Below are 17,397 nucleotides of genomic sequence, written 5' to 3' on the forward strand. Positions count from 1 at the left end.
AGGAAAAAGCTAGCAAATGTCTTCATGAATCAGTTCCTTTAATGTATAGAAATTTTAATCACATGACATTGGCTTCCTTACCAATCTTTAAAAAATACTTTAAAAAATACATACCCATAATAGAATACTTTTTTTTTAGAGAGTGCCAGCAGAGTCAGGGGGAGGGGTAGAGGGAGAGGGAGAACCTCAAGCAGGCACCATGCCCAGCATGGAGCCTGACGTGGGGCTCTATTCTCAGGATCTTTGCAATCATGACCAGAGCCGGAATCAGGAGTTGTACACTTAGCCACCTGAGCCACCCAGGTGCCCCATGAATATGTTTTAATCCATATGCTTGACCTACATTTAATTAAAAAATAAAAATTACAAACAATGCCAATTATACAAGCATGTTATAAAAAATAACACCCCCTAGCGTATTTTCAAATGCAATCTTGTCTTTTAAAAATTCAAAGGTAACACCTTTTCTAGTGTTAACTAAAAATATGCATAATCCAAAATAAACTGTTTTTACATAGAACTATTATCAGCAGTGAAGCAGTTACATTAAACATGTAAACATTTAAAAATAGTGATGCCTTTGAAATATAAGGGCACAAAGTCAACTCTGTTTACTTTATAGTTTAAGACTAACAGAACACTATACAAATGGTCATCAGTTAAAGTTAAATTACTGTTCAATAATTCATTCTTTAAAAAGACAAGGGCTTTGATAAATTCTGACCCCAGGGACAGATACTCTCCCTGCCAAAGCACTATCTTCTTGTTCCTGGTACAGTGTTCTGTCTGTATCCAGTACAGTTGTTCCTCATTCACGGTAACACAGGTGATTACATTCAAATGGCATTTACCATAAATTGAGCCAAACTGCCCTATAATTTCATTTTGGACTGAATTAATTAACTTCTCAGTAGGTGACTGAGGTGCTGAACACAAGCCTACGGAAATACTTGACTGCTTAACCTACCTTATATGAATCGTCTCTAACACAAGGCAGCTTCCATTTTTAATAAACAGGACCAGAAAAATTTACTTAGTAGGATCTTAAAGGGTAAAGATAAGGCATTTATAATAAATGAAATTAGTTTTCCACATACATGCACATCCATTTAAAAGAAGTCAGGGGGCACTGCAGACAGTTAAGGAGGATTTAACCAAACTCCCCAAGAGTTGGCACACTTGATATTCTGAAAGACTGTGTTTACCTTAGGAGGTGTGTGTTTATAATAACAAAATGCCGTCTTTGTCCTTGGCAAGATGTTTAAATAAAAAGCTCACCACTTTGTAGCAAGTAAAAATAATACTATCTTAATGCTGTTGTAAGTAATTTATGTCCCAGAGCTTGAAATGTAAATGTAATTTTCTAAGACATTATCTTCAGATCATCAGAATTATCATAATATCATAAAATATCTATTCTTTCTGTTTCTCTAATTATAATATTATTATCAAGATCTGACAGCTAACTCTTTGTTTTCAAGTTTATAGTCTTCATATATCAAGAAACAAATTAAAAGGACAAACAAGGAATGTGAAAAGGCAGCTCATAAAAAGCTGAAACATCTTTTATTACATGACATATTTTTATCTGTCATAAACTTCCGGTTTAGGAAATGAGAAAACAAATACTTCTTTTGACGAACTCCTTGACAAAGTGTTTAACTAAGTATTTTTAGATTTTTTTTTAACTGTGGAAGGAAGGAAGGAAGGAAGGGAGTAAGAGGGAAAGAAGGAAGGGAGGGAGCCCCGACTTTGTATTATACCTTTTGGGGGAAGTGAGCTAACATTTAATGAACACCACGCTAAAGGAAGTGAAGCTGAAGCCTTCAGCCTGATCCCAAAGTCTCTGTAGCATACAGCTAGATGGGCCCCCAGAAATAGCCTGAGTAACTGTGGTCCTTGGTCAGGCTTCACATAAATATTTCTAGGAGGAAGGACCTCAGCCTTGTTTTCAAAGTATCCCACTGAGGGCACAACTGCTAGGTAGTTTCTCTATGAATAAATTCTCTTTCCAGGGGCGCCTGGATGGCTCAGTTGGTTAAGCGACTGCCTTCGGCTCAGGTCATGATCCTGGAGTCCCTGGATCGAGTCCCGCATCGGGCTCCCTGCTTGGCAGGGAGTCTGCTTCTCCCTCTGACCCTCCCGACCCTCCCCCCTCTCATGCTCTCTCTCTCTCAGTCTCTCTCTCTCAAATAAATAAATAAAATCTTTAAAAAAAAAAAAAAAAATTCTCTTTCCAGTACACCTTAAATCCTTCTTGATATAATATGCATGAGGAAATGACAAGAATATAATTTGGAAGTTTTAACACTGGTTGTTATAAGGAAGGCTTCAACTAAAAAAAAAAAAAATGCTAGGATGCCAGTTTCAGAAAAAATTTTGCCTGCAGCATCTTCTAGCTCAATAATTTAGTGGCAATGACAGTCACAAACACTGTCAGAAACAGCAGCGAGGTTCAAAAAATAAACAAAAATTCAAACAATAATATCTTGTAGATTTTTAATACGTCATTTACTGAATTGGCAAACACAACAGAATTTATGAGAGCCTTCTCATTAGAAAAAACGAATTAATCCTACCTTTGCAGGTTTTCATGCATGTGATTGTCTCTACAATCCTCTAAGGCAGGCACATGGGGCTTCCTTCTCATCAAATACTATGTCTATCCTGGTGTCACGGGTCACAAGAGACCTTTTGTGTCATTACTCCCTGGAGTTGCAATTCTTACTAGGAGTCCCCCGCAAACACAAAAGTAACCGGGCAGTTACATCATTCCATATAAATGAAGAAAGACTGCTATCTAAAAATAATGAAAGCCTCCATTTAAATTAATGTTACTTTTTTGTCAAGTGTTCATTTTACTTTGTAATAATGTAGTTCTGATCCAAATAGAGTTCTTGTGAGCTTTAAAAAGATCTCCAGAGATTAAACACAGGGCAGTAATTTAATTCTTATATTTTTATTTCTTGCAATGACATTTAGGGTTCAGTGTGATTTCAGATTTTTTGTGCCGTTGCTGACACCTTATGGAAACTGTTTTATTTGGAAATTCTGATTTGATTTTTAAAACTGTTCAGCTCTTGTTTACAAGAAGTATTATTATTTAAAAAATGGATTTTTGTTCCTTTAAGGTATTCATCCTCTTGCTATTAATTCCTCACTTGATTTCATAATCCTGTTTGGGTCACTATGATTAGTTGCTATGGAAATTACCTCCTATGGAAATGATTCCGATGTCATTGTTGTAAGAATATGACTTTTAATGAATAATATCAATAGCAGACATCAACCCTTACTAGAAAAAGGAAATTTAATTAAAATGTTTTAAAAGGATTAATTCTGAAAATTATTATCATGGCCAACTTTTCTGATATTTTTGAATCGGCCATCTGCTTTTTAAATAAGTATTAAATGAACTTTAAGGTGTTAATCAGCTACTCACTTCCCCAAATTCCAATGTCACAATGGAAATTAGCACCATGCATAGAAAAATGGAAATAAAAGAACATTTCATTTACCTTTTCTCTAAACTAATAAATGTTATGCTTCACTTACAAGAGTTGATGTCAACAGGATTTCAGGGCTCATCAAGGAAACAACTCTGAATAGCACATTATAAATTCCCTTTAAAGATGAAGAATTTAATATTCCAAAATTCATCTCAGGAATTTGAAAGGTCAGTGAGTTAACTAGTGAGTTAAACAACAGATGAGAGCCAGTGAACCATTAGATGAGAATTCCAGAATGCTAAGAAGAAATTTTCTTGGGTGGATTCTACAATTTGTGGTTTGAATAAAACTTTTGAAACATTCCATTACTATTAAAATTCTCACAATGAGAATATGGCTCATATTTAACACATTTTAAATTACTAGACAGTCTCTCCCCAAAGAAATTTTAATGCCTTCTTCTGCCTAGTGCTTGCTCACTGCTGGCACTAATTTAGGAATAAATTAACCCTTCCAACAAGTAGGATATTGTCTAGAAACTGCCTTTTGCACTCTACCAGGGAAATCACTTATATTCTGAAGATCAGAAGTAAAAGAGAAATCCATTTCTTCATTATAAAGCATTTTTAATACCTAATAGCTTATTAATTATGGATGTAAATCACTATCATATTTACCAACATAATTACATATTACCATATCTCTAGTGCTTCTGAATTAAGCCTAACAGCTATAGATTTTGTTAAATGCTTTATACATTAAGGGTCTTCTACACTTGTGCCTGCAACCATGATCTAGGGTCCAAAATGTCTTTGATAGATTTCTGCCTTGGAGCTGGCACTGGCCTGGCTTCAAAATTGGTTTTAGTGTCTATGTGTTCACCATCATTTAAATGATTTTTCCTGGCAGGAAGAAGTTTTCGAGGAGCAGCCATCGGTTTCTGTAAGTGATGCATTAGGGTTGATAATTTGGTATCCAAAGGCGAGGTCCAAGACACACTTGTTTTCTCCCAGTTGTCCTTAACCAATTGATCTGTGTTGCTCTGGGTTTTTAAGCTGAATGGAGCTTTATCAGAAGGAGGAAGGGGAGCGCGTCTTTTTTTCCCTTTCCCATCATGTAACTGCTTGCTTGAAGGAGATAATACCTTTTTCTGGATAACCACTTGATGATTATCATCAAAGAGGCTGGCCCAAAGAGGTGGTGAGGATTCTTCATGCTGACTAATAAGAAACTGTCCATTTGTCTCTTCAAGTTTTTTTTGTATTGCATCAGTTAAACTTTCAAGTTTTACAGGTGAATCAATGCCTGTAATAATTTTGAGAAAAAATACATGGGGGAAAATTCAAAAGCTGTGTACATTTTGAGTTATTGTTTTCTAAACCAGTATCTGTAACAGTCATCAAAAACACATTGGATAAGCAAGTGGTTTTGGTTTAAAAATAACCCTACCAACAGAACCAAAAAATAAGATTGTTCACTATGCACTGCACACACACACACACACAAATATATTCCAAATATTAAATGAGTAAAAGCCAGTTTTCAAGGAGTGGAGTTACATTAGGTTTTTCAATCCTATCGATTAAATATTTATTAAATAACTTTTCTTGGATTTAAAATCTATTCTGACATCTAGGTAAGAGTGGATTCCCTTTTTATAAAAGCCTGATATGTAAACTTGGACAAGTGTAACTGGATTAGCATCCTTTCCTGTAGACTAGCAAAGTCTGTTAATAGGGGAAAATTCCAAAACCAGAAACCCAAGGAAACAGAGTGAAGCCCTGATACCAGGTTTGGTGATAAGGATGCTGGGTGAATTTTTCCTTGGGAGAAAATAAAAGAACAGAGATAAATGTCTATTAAATGAATTACTGGTATTAAATGAATCACTGGTTGTATCATGTTTAATCTAACATTTTAAAGTGTGTATAAAGTACATATTGTGGCAAAATAAAATAGAATTTAGTGTTGACCTGTGTTTGTTGACAGCACTGTTCACTCAGGCAATCCCACAGAGAAATAAATACCCTTCAAAGTGTGGGAAAATGGAATATTCATGAGTCTAGAAATTTAAAATTTTCCAAAGTATTAAACTTAACCAGTTTTTTGACCAGAGATGAAAGCTTCCATTTATTAATATTCATTTATCAACATTCTTTAAAACAAATTTAATAAAATACAGAAAAAATTACAGAACATGATTATATTTTAGAATCTGCAAGTTTACATTTTCAGAATTTTCATCAGCTACTCAGCTAATATTTATTTTCAGTGCACCCTTATTCATTTTGAAGCCTTAACATTTTGTTTGATCTGAAGCATTCAAACTATGAAAAATGTGTATTCATTAATTTTGTATTAATTCATCTATTAAACATGAGTTCCTTAGTCTATAATCATAGTCTTTTTTCATTCACTTTGACTGTGCCCTGAAAATTTTAGCATTTTAATGTCAATAGAATAAGCTGCTTGAGTATGGACAATGTTGTTTTTGTTACCCTGCAGCTTAGAAAAGACAAACCCCACTTACTCATATCATGGTAGACTGAGGTCGCCTCTTTTGTCAAGAACAAAGGTGGTTTCCGTGGTGACATAATCTCAATTTTCATAAGTTCTTCACAACAATGCTTCCATTGGCCTAAGAAAAACAGAAAAAGGCAGGCTAGTTTAAAACATAAATGTGAAGACGTATACTTCATTTTCAATAGATATCAACATATTTTTTGCTGTGAAAAGTAAGAGTGAATTTATAAAGCATTGCCTTAAGGAAGCCACAAAAACCTAGTACTACCTATAATTTTAAAGTCCAAGTCTAAGCATAAGAGTAATCTATTTGGAAAATAAAGTTCTGTGCACAGATATAAGAAGCTAAGATCCCTAGGCTATTAAATACTATACTATTTCACTAAATGGTCTAGTAAATGAAATTTCTATTCATGGCAAAATTTTGTACAAGTTCTCCTCTTTTAAATATTAAATAAAAATATCCTGTACTTAAGACAGTTGAAAGGTAAAAATCAACTGAAATAGAGTTATCTAGAAGGAAACAGTGCTTCTCAAAAATGGTGTTAACTTTGAAAATTCTAATTAAGAAATAAGAATTGTTTATTTAACAATTATTTCTTCAAATGATTATGCTTTTCAAAATTCGTATAACTAGAAAAATGCTGCATTTTCATTCAAGTAAAAGGTATATAAGAGCCTATTACACATCAGTCAAAATTCTAACTGAGTCTAATTTATTTTAAGAAGGACTAACTTTAATTAAAGCCATTAGTCATTTGGAATTAAAAAAATACTCTTAAATAAGTTGTTTTGATTTTTAAGTTAAAATTTGAGAGTGTGGACAACATTAATTTTTCTTTTAATTATGTTTTACTATTTTCATCTTAAAATGCTCAGGCTTTTTTCTTCTGAATGGATATAAAAACTTTAACCTTTCCATGTTTATTGTGCGCCTGCGTGCTGGATAACAACTGTGCCAGAGACTATGTGCCTCTATATCCATGTTATAAAAGTAGGTTATTGCACCTCACTATTCTTATACTCTATCTTACATCTGTAGAAAAGTAAATTTAATACACATGTGCCTTTTTGGAATGATTTATGATCTATATTTCTCTTCCTTTTATTATATTCTCAGTCTCCATACTCAATATCCAATTTAGTTATTTTCCATAGCTTAAAAATAAAAGACATTTCATGTTTGGTCAAGTTATCTATTCATTTTTGTTGTTTTAAATCTAATATACAGCCATGGTTATATGGTAATATGCATAAATTTTAAATCCATCACCTTAAATAGCTAAGAAACATAAAAAACCTTTTAGTATGTTTTATTACAATGCTAAGTATAGAATATGGTAAAAATTTCAAAATAGCCCACGTAGCATCTCATAAAGGGAATGAAATCTTGAGTTTGAGGCTTCAAAGGTTGCTCTGCAGAATTTAAATCTAGTAGGATCTGAGATCTGATAACTTATTCCTCCCCTCCACTTCCTTTTTTAGATAAATATATAAAAGCCAGCTTTTCCTTCTTGGGGGCAGAAAAAAAATAAGGTCTTATCTAATAGAAAAATAATGAAATACTTTGAACTGGCAAACATTTCTCCATCAAATCTTAGGGAAATTATGAAGTATAGTATTTTCTCTACATTGATAGATGAAAGCTTTGCATTGTTAAACTGGTAGCAGAATACTAATCATGTTGAAGACTGGAATATAAAGCCATATTATCCCATGCATTACTGAAGTCAGAGTCATGTGGTATGTTCACTGATCAATTTTACAATGGAAACATTTATTTTATCAGTGAATAAATTAGTATGTGCTGTTATACCTGATACCAACATGCTAATGTAAAAATAAAGGCCCCGTATGAAATATTAAATGGCTATGTTGTGTTCACATAAAATCTGTACACTGAAGATGTTTACCACAATAATATTTGCTATAACGTTCCCAGTCAAAATGATCTGTTATGCTAAGCTGCTTATGTAACTCAATATTTATATTATTAAATACTTGGAAAAAATGTATCTTTGAGCCACCATTCCTAGCTCTACCCCTTTTGATCAACCAAAACAAGTGTCATTCCTCTTTTACATGTTCGTTAGCTCTCAAATACTAAAAATTAGCTATGACATCCCCCTTGCCTCCAACCTCCACCCTTCAGGTTGTTCTTCGCCAGGCTAAACAGACCTAGTGCCATTAATGTTTTTTCTTGGTTTTTAATTTTCTCATTCTCCTGATTTTCTACTCTTAATCAGAGTCAAGTAATTGAAATTTGTTCTAAATATTAAATTACTCTGAGTTTATTCTGCCCTAAATATCTATCCTCTACTTTGTTCTACACATCAGATTTCACCTAAGATCACAAGAGGCTACACTTACACTTACCACTTAAAAGTCAATCTTTAGGATAGTATAAACATTTCCATCTTTGCTTCATATCTTCATTCATGAAATCTAAAGTGCAAATCTAATAGAATTTATACTTTAAAGATTGGCAGATTTTATCCACAAATCATTAAATACTAAAGAAGTAGCCAGATGTAAGAACCTACTTGTCATCCCTTCCTTATTTTGGCAGTAATATCATGAGATTTGTATCCCTCCAACTCCCCCATTTTAGCATGATAAATTATTTTACCTAATCTGGCAAATAAAAACATAAGACCGTCTAGTAGCAGTTGATATCCAGACCATAATATTCTGCATTTTTACCTCCTTTCACCCCTCGTTCCTGTTTTTATACACATAAAAAGTGTAAAATAGCAGAATCACTTCTAAAAATAATATAGTCTTTGTAATACAGACTCTCTAGAGCAGAGCATTTAGGAAAGCAGTTAAAATTTCAGATGTGATCAGCAAACGAAAGGAAGTTGTTGTCTTTTAAGTTACACATCTAAGATCAGCTGAAATTAAAAAAAAAAAAATGTAGTGCATGCTGATAAGCATGGAACAAATATTTAAACATCTATTCAGTGCCTAGGGGTAGTGCTTAAGGGAAACAAGTCCTAAAGAATTCCAGAAGGCTATGGAGGGAGTCCTCTGGTTTCCCGCAATAAACCAGCAATCTCTTCAGGCCTCAATTTTCTCAACTTTAGAGCAGAGGGAAATCATTTCTGCCTTGCTGGGCTGTTGTGAGAAAAAAATGAAGCCATGTGGTATGTGGAAGGTAATCAATAAATTTAGTTCCCTTCTTTGCCCCCACCCCAAACATCACTATAATACTTGACCAGGCCATGGATCACCTTAGGCTTATAAAAATTAATCTTAGGACAGCAGGTATTAACTCTTTTATAAAGTTCCCCAAAACAGATCTTAAGAAATCCTAAAATTTCTGTAGGATTATTGCTAGGAGTTGCAGAAACAACTTTGTATCGTTTGGAAATGGCTCTCTTTTGTAATTCTATAAGAAAAGCATTCTAAAGACATAAAATACCAGTTGAATCTAATGGTAGGCTTAGTTTGACTAGAAATAGCCGTTATCAATAGTCTACATTTTCAATATATGACTTCAATATTTTCTTGTTGATAAAATTCCTCCTTAAATTGAGAATATTAGGACCTCACATATTTTACATAGTAGAACTCTATTATATTACTATCACATTGTTTTTATAATCATGGGCTGTATTATTGAAACTGAAAAACCATATGTATGGTTTAAAAGAAATCTCTGGATGATGTCCAAGATGATATAACAAATCTGGAGTTAACAGAAGGTTACATGAATCTCTTGAGCATTTCAAATTTTAGGATCATCACTAACCTAGACAAGTTTTTTACTACTCAAATAGTTTCTTATCCCTTTGATCAAACACACTGCCTTAACCAGTTAAAACCCAATATTTTGAAAAAATGTGGTCTAATTATTTTAGGGACCAGAAAAACTTAAAAATAATAGGTAGGGATACGAGGAATTCAAAGGTATAATAAACTATAGTAAGTCAGGCACTGGGGAAAGGTTGAGAGAAAAAGGCATCAATGCATTGATGATATATACTATCATTTTACTCAAGAGCATAAAAAAATCTTGATACAAACCATAAGATTATAATTTTAATATTTAGATTGCTTTGTGCATCCTTTCATGCTTCATGAATACATTACTAGCAAATCCAAACATCAACTTACTAAGATCAAAGAAATGTTGCCAGAAGGCTTCCATCCATTTCTGAAGATCTTCTCTATTGTCCACTGCAAAAATATGAGTTACAGCCTGTCCGGCAACAGGGTTGATGACAGAGAAATTATGAATTTTTTTCTTGGCATCCTTATCCATTGCCCGAATTCTGGTTTCCTAAAAATTAAGACAAAATTGGTGTTTTACAGGAGAGTATTTTTGTATGATCAAATAAATGTTTTACTGCTTAGCTACCATACTTACACCAGATGCAATTATAAATCTTATTGCTGATCATTTAAAATATGTAATTTTGAGAACTTTCAATATTCAGACTCAAATCGATAAAAAATGCTTTGTATGAAAAATACTGAGTAATGTTTCAAAGTATGCTACGTAGCGAACTTACTTTAAATTACATGAGATTAAAACATAACCTGTTTTGATCTGTGTAAGTAGGAGTTTGCTGTCTTTTATATACATCTTAAAATTTGCAATAAAACAAGTACAGCGTGTCATAACTGCAATGTGAATTATGTTAACTACATTTCCAACAGTAATAAAATAAAAGAATCTGTAAAGTATGTTTGTTATTCTAATATTCAGGCATTAGATACAGTGTTATCACTTAAAGCAGTAAAACCATAACTTAGTGTTTACTGCAGCAAAGCAGTTAGGTTTTCTCCATTAACATTTATTTCATATGTACCATTCATTTACAAAGCTCATAGCTAAAGATCCATGAAGTACTATAACCTTCGTGATAGTAACAATTATTTTTTTAAACGCTGAGTGCACCGATCTACAACAAAGGCAATGGTTTCATTCGTGTTGGTAGTTTAAACTTTTTCTGCATGGTACTAGGTATGACATTGTGGTGCTTATTGTATCTACATGTAGAAAAGTCTTGTTCCCAAGTCATTCAGGCACCACCACACCGCATGACAAACTAGCATCTACATGCAGTTTCCAAGGAGTTTTGGGGAAAGACGTCCGGAATACAACTATCTATTTATGCAACAATAGGGATTTGGCTGCTTGGATAATGACTGATGTTATTCTAGAGCAGTGTTGTCCATTAGAAATATGTGAGCCACATATGTAATTTAAGAGTCTCTAGTAACCACATTAAGAAGGTAAAATGAAACTGGTGAAAATCATTATGTATTAATTATTACATTATTTTTAAAATCATGTTTTTATGTAACCAACACATCCAAAATATTATTTTAACATGTGAGCAAAAAACATTTTTTGAGATATTTTACACTCTTTTTCATACTAAGTCTCCAAAATCCAGTCTCTATTTGAAACTTACAGCACATCTCCATTTGGACCAGGCACATTTTAGGTGCTTAACAGCCACTGGTGGCTAGTGGCTCCTGCACCGGGTTGAACAGCTCTAGACTCCTATGTGTAAACCTACTGTAGTGTGTGTAGAAGAGTAGTTAGCTGGCAGTTACAAAAGCTGATTAGGAGTGAGAAGAAATTCCTCACTTCTTTCAGTATTGAGTGAAGAGAGATTGTATGTATAGTCATACCCCAAAACCAACATACACATATAAGGATGTCTATGTGGACTTACAGAAGTAGCAAAGAGTTACAAAGAAACGCTGTACATTCCCTGAAGAATGGGTAACTACGGGCAGGTGAACACCATATACACCAGCTCCCCCTCATCCTCAGTTTGTGGCTTTCTGCAGTTTCAGTTGCCTCCAGTCAACTGCAGTCCAGAAGCAGATGATCCTCCTTCTGACATCTGGTCCCAAGGTCAGTAGTAGCCTAACGCTACGTTACAGCGCCTATGTCATTCACCTCACTTTGTCTCATCACTCAGGCATTTTACCATCTCCCATCATCACAAGAAGTGTGAGTACAGTACAACAAGGTATTCTGAGAGAAAGACCACATTCACATAACCTTTATTACGTATATTGTTAGAATTAGTCTATTCTACTATTAGTTACTGTTGTTAATATCTTACTATGCCCAATTTATAAGTTAAACTTTATCAGAACTATGTATGTATAGGAAAAAACAGCATAGCACAGGTTCAGTACTATCCACAGTATCAGGCCCCCACTAGAGGTCTTGGAACATATCCCCTGCAGATAGGAAGGGACTATTGTATACTACAGAAGTTCTTTCCTGAAGGAAGGAATTCTTATTCAAGAATCACATGAGAAAAAAAATGTATGCTGCATGAAGTAGCAACATAACTTTGAAAGTTTTGAGCATCACAAAAGGTAAGGATTGGTAACCATCTTAGAGACAGTCTATCCTGTCAATTTTAAAATGTAGGAATGTGAATGTCTTCAGAGGGTTATAATGGACTTATGGTCAACATTGTAATTTAAAAGAACAGGGTCTTTTTACATTCCTATGCCATGGTAATTTGTGAATTAACTCTTTTAAGTAATTATTTATACAATATAAAAACAAAATGGTGCCCTAAATGGCATCCTTGGAGGCTGAAAATGCATATAATCCATGTCTTTAAATAGAAAGCTTATTATCACTAGCAGAGACTGACTTAAGCTCTAGGAAGAATCTTTAATATGCTCTCAGTAAGATTTATTGAAGGCTGACTCGGTGGGAGAGGAGGGCAAGAGAACCCTCCTTGCTGTTAGTATTAAAAAAAACAAACAATGAAATATGAAGTATTCCTGTTGTTGAAATTGTGCTTCCCTCCATCCAAATCTATCTTAATACAAATTTCTGACTACCTTTTGTATATAGGATTAAAATGGATTCAACTTTTAAATAAGGGAAGTATGATTTTTACAGATGAATATGTACATTTTTAATAACACCAAGATATCATTTCAAATGAAAATAGCTATGTAGAAAATCTAATGAACTGGATCATTTATATCCTTCTAAGAGAATATAATGCAATAATATAAAAATACTATACATTATACACTCCATTAACTCTGAGAACCATAAATACCACTAAATTTTTAAAACATGAGAAGCTATTAAAAGGTGCAAATGAAACACAAAATAGACCATTTGAATTAACTTACTATATTTTATCACCCAAAATAATTTAACTAATGGGAATTTTTTCAACCAAAAAACTCCATGTCAAAGAAAAAGTCATTAAACAAATAAAGTTTCTGATAATGTCAGAAAGTCTATGCAAGTTGTTTTTCATTGTGGACAAAGTATCAATAAGAGTGCTTAAAACTGCACTTCTCAAACGAAGAATGAATTAGAAAACTCAAGGTGTGTTTTAGGGTATGAAAGCAAGAACCTTGGGTATTTTCGCTCCCCCTACTTCAGCCACCTAAAATATTGTCTGTCACTCACTGTATTTGAAATATTTTTGAAGAATAAGTGAATGAGATAGGAGAACAACTCAGATAATGACAGTTGTAGGTTGACAGACTCCGATCCCAGAGATGATCCTAATCCTACTCTTTATAGATGAGGACACTGATGTTCCGAAATCAGTTTTCTATCCAAAGTCAGAGTTTTCTGCCCAAACCATTTAGTTGATTTGGGAGGGGTTTTTTTGTTTTTGTTTTTTAAGATTTCATTTATTTATTTGAGAGAGAGAGAGAGAGAGAGAGATCACAATTGCGGGGGCGGGGCAGAGGGAGAGGGAGAAGCAGGCTCCTGGTCGAACAGGGAGCCTGATGCGGGGCTTGATCCCAGGACCCTGGGATCATGACCTGAGCCGAAGGCAGAAGCTTAACCGACTGAGCCACCCAGGCGCCCCTGATTTGGGAGGTTTTACAGTCAACTTTTATTGCTTTGTGGATAGATTTGAGACTATTCACTGTGAAATTTTAATCCTTGGCTGGATCTACTTTGTCAGTCAGCACATACCGAACTGCAACCTTCCACTGAATGAGATGGTGGGTACTCAGAGAAGGCCAAGTGAAGTCAATAAAAATATAATCTGAGAACTCAATTTTGTAACAAAATACAGTTAACTCTGAAATCAAAGGAAAGTTTCTTTTAGGTTGTTCATTATTTTGAATTAAGACTGTACTTCAACCTCTCAATTTCTGTGATAATGGAAAATTACTAAGTCAGGACTAGATTTATGAACTGTTTCTTACCTTACTTTTTGACTTTATGATCTTTAAAAGGCTACTATGTACCCAGATTATGGTTTCTAAATACTCTTCCTGCTAAAAGGAATCAGATCTCTTTACAGAGATGCCTGATTCTCACCCTGGGCCAGGAAATGTACAGGATAATCCCAGAACATGTTCTCCTACCAGAAATCAAAGATTACTAGGGTTGTATCAAAAGGACTCAGGAGCCAAACTGAAGAGGCTTCCAGTAGCCAAAGATGGGACCATCCGATGTTAATAACAATGGTAATGGATTGATGCAGGAAATGTCTTTAAATCTATAAATTCATAATGATATTTAAAAATGAACTCATTTGTTACTTTTTAAGGATTCTAAGGGAACTACCTCACTATTTTGGTAACTAGTTAAAGTCTTTATTCTGTCTTCCCTATAAGAATTGTACCTCAACCAAATAGCTGATAAAGTTTCCCAGCTAATAAATAAAGAATATTAAAATATCACCAGTTTGCAATCCCTAATGAAATAAAGGATCTAAGCAATGCTCATCTGTGGATGTTAATATGAATAGAAGACTCAGACATATTAAATGCCTCCCAATATGGGATGCCTGGTGGTTTAATTGGTTAAGCCTCAGACTCTTGGTGTCAGCTCAGGTCATGATCTTGTGGTGGTGAGATCAAGCCCCACGTCAGGCTCCACACTCAGTGCGGAGTCTGCTTCAGATTCTCTCTCCCTCCTCCAACTCATGCCCTCTCTCTCTCTCTTAAAAAAAAAAAAAAATCTTTAAATGCCTCCCAATAAAAGTACAAAATATTTCCTAAGACATATTGTTACTAACCAACCAACCAACCTAAATCTGAGTCAAAAATAGAAGGGAAAAGGAAAAAGACAACTCAAAGATGCAAGCAACAAAATCCAGACTTTGGAAAACTCTGTAGGATAAATGACCCAATTTCTTCAATAAATTGTGTGTGTGAGAGTGTGTGGGTATGTATATGTGTGTCTGTGTGAGAGAGAGAGTGCTAGAGCATTCCAACAGATTTAGAGATTTAAATGACCAAATCAATTAACTGCAATATATAACCCTATTTCAAAATCCTGATTCAAAAACAAATTTAAAAATTACAAGACTGGGAAATTTGAACACTGAAATTTTGATGATAGATTGACTATATATATGACTATATATTTTTCTAAAGTATGATAATTGTTATATTTACAAGTTAAATCATACAGTCTCCAAGATTTGCTTCAAAATAATTCTATGGTGGGGGCAATGTGTGAAGGCAGAGATAAGTTTACTTCTACCTTTCTCTTTATAGATTATCTTTAAATTTTTCCCCTCAAAAATTGAAAATAAAATACAAGTACAAAAAACTAAGTGCCTCCTTTCCTACCTATAACACAGAGATAACATTATTTCACTTACAGCTTCCTCATAAACATGTTGTAAGAATAAATGAGTTCTTTGAAAGGTGTTTGGTCTAAAGTCTTGTTAATCAGGAACAAAAACAAAATGTTGCTGGTCAAAAACAACCTTTAGACCTTATATATACTCTAATGACAAAGAAAGTATACCTTCACAATATGCAGCAAGGAATGCTTGAAATACGTGAACCATAACCATAAATTAAACCAATCATTAGGAAGGATTAGTATTAGTGTGATATAATTATTTTCAATTTATGCCAATTAAATCAGATGTAAATTCCTAAAGGAAGAGGTTTGTTTAAATAATTATTTTTGCTATATTTAATAATGGACAATCTAAATCATTGGTAGCATTGAGACATTAAAGGACTAACATAATCAGAAAAAAAATCCCATGTGCTTCATAATAATCTGCTTGCGAGGGTCCATGACAAACATAATGGTTAAAAGCAATTTCAAGACAATTTAACAAAGGCCTATAACACCAAGTAGTGATACTGATTTGTTTAGCACAACTTTTATTATTCATTAAATTGAAGCGATATATAGTATTTAAATCAAGAAAAGACTTTTGATCACAAAGACCCACACCACTTTTCCATCCCACTCCCCACCCCACTGGCAATGAATAAAACTTTGGCTAATAAAATGTTTTCTACAATGTATAGAGGATTCAGTGGCTCTGTTAAGTACCCCTGATTGGGAATGTCTTGCTCAAGAACATTAATAGGGAAGTTTTTTGAAGTTGAAGCAATCACTTTGAAGTAAACCATCCTTTCAAATTTGGATTGAAAAGAGGAGGGGAAGAGCTTAGGCTTTTCTTTCCTTCATGTGACTCTTTCCACAGATGGCTCCCTATGAAAGTTAATAAACTGATTTAGCTTTATAGGAAATGCCATTTAGAAGAACAAAAATTATGGTTAGAGAACAGATCCTGTGATCAAAATAACAGAACTATTATTTATATATACCTTAGCAACTGCAAAATTTATGTTTTTACATAAAGTGGCATTAAACAAAATTATTATTTTCTAAATCATGAGAGAAGAAGAAAGACAACCAAAAGAAAAGAACTCTGATTTGTATTTAATACTTAACATTATTAAGCATAAAAAGATCTTAGAGCCCCAGCATTGAAAATATACTAAAAACTGAAACAAAAGCACTATTCTTTAAAAGTTTTATTTGGTGCTTACCTGCTCCAATACCAAGTTGGCATTTATCAAAGATCTTGTTTATTTGAGAATATACTAATATCATGTGTCCCTTAGAATATTTCCAAAGTAAGGCAAACAATGAAAACATCTACCTTATATTTAAAAATCAAGTAATTTAAAACACTGAATAAATAAAACTCTATGAGTTTATCACTGATACGGGGAGAACACAGCAGACACAACACGCGTTTGCTTCTTCTGGAGGGAGGAGCGCTGCTCCAGTACAGCCTGTCAGTATCAGTACAAGACCAGTAGGTAATACCAACTCGTTACTCTGAAAACTGGTCGTTAAAACAGTGAGCTTTCATCCTGCCTTTTCAGGAGCGATGGGGATTCATTCATTCCTACTTGATGAGAAAAGGTCCTTCTTTACAAAAGAATGCCAGCTAATCCACGTAGAAGGAGGGATATTATGAGAACAACATATGCAGTCTCCGGTGTAATAACCAATTCAGACAAGGGCAATCAGGTCATAAAACCATTATGTGAAAGACTATTGGACGACAAAGATATTCACACAGTGCCAAACTATCGCCTCACTGACTACTTGCTAATAGTAAAGACGAAAACTTACCTTTATGCTGAAGAGAGCTAGTGGTCACCACCTTAACCAAGT

At 34.0% G+C, this 17,397-nt stretch overlaps 1 protein-coding gene across 1 annotated transcript in view; it reads right to left on the reverse strand.

Annotated features, from left to right (window-relative positions):
* Window positions 1–2,330: 2,330 nt before the first annotated feature.
* RTKN2 (rhotekin 2) overlaps window positions 2,331–17,397 on the reverse strand; it is a 73,222-nt gene continuing 58,155 nt past the window's right edge. Inside the window, exons 10-12 of the mRNA XM_032423771.1 lie at window positions 10,092–10,257; window positions 5,980–6,087; window positions 2,331–4,754 (exon numbers count right to left, since the gene is read on the reverse strand). Of these exons, the coding sequence (XP_032279662.1) occupies window positions 4,219–4,754; window positions 5,980–6,087; window positions 10,092–10,257 (810 nt within the window). The 3' untranslated portion in view covers window positions 2,331–4,218. The remainder of the gene's footprint in view (window positions 4,755–5,979; window positions 6,088–10,091; window positions 10,258–17,397) is intronic.

This window comes from Phoca vitulina, unplaced genomic scaffold (genome assembly GCF_004348235.1).
Source record: "Phoca vitulina isolate PV1807 unplaced genomic scaffold, GSC_HSeal_1.0 scaffold29, whole genome shotgun sequence".
NCBI classification, from domain to species: domain Eukaryota; kingdom Metazoa; phylum Chordata; class Mammalia; order Carnivora; family Phocidae; genus Phoca; species Phoca vitulina.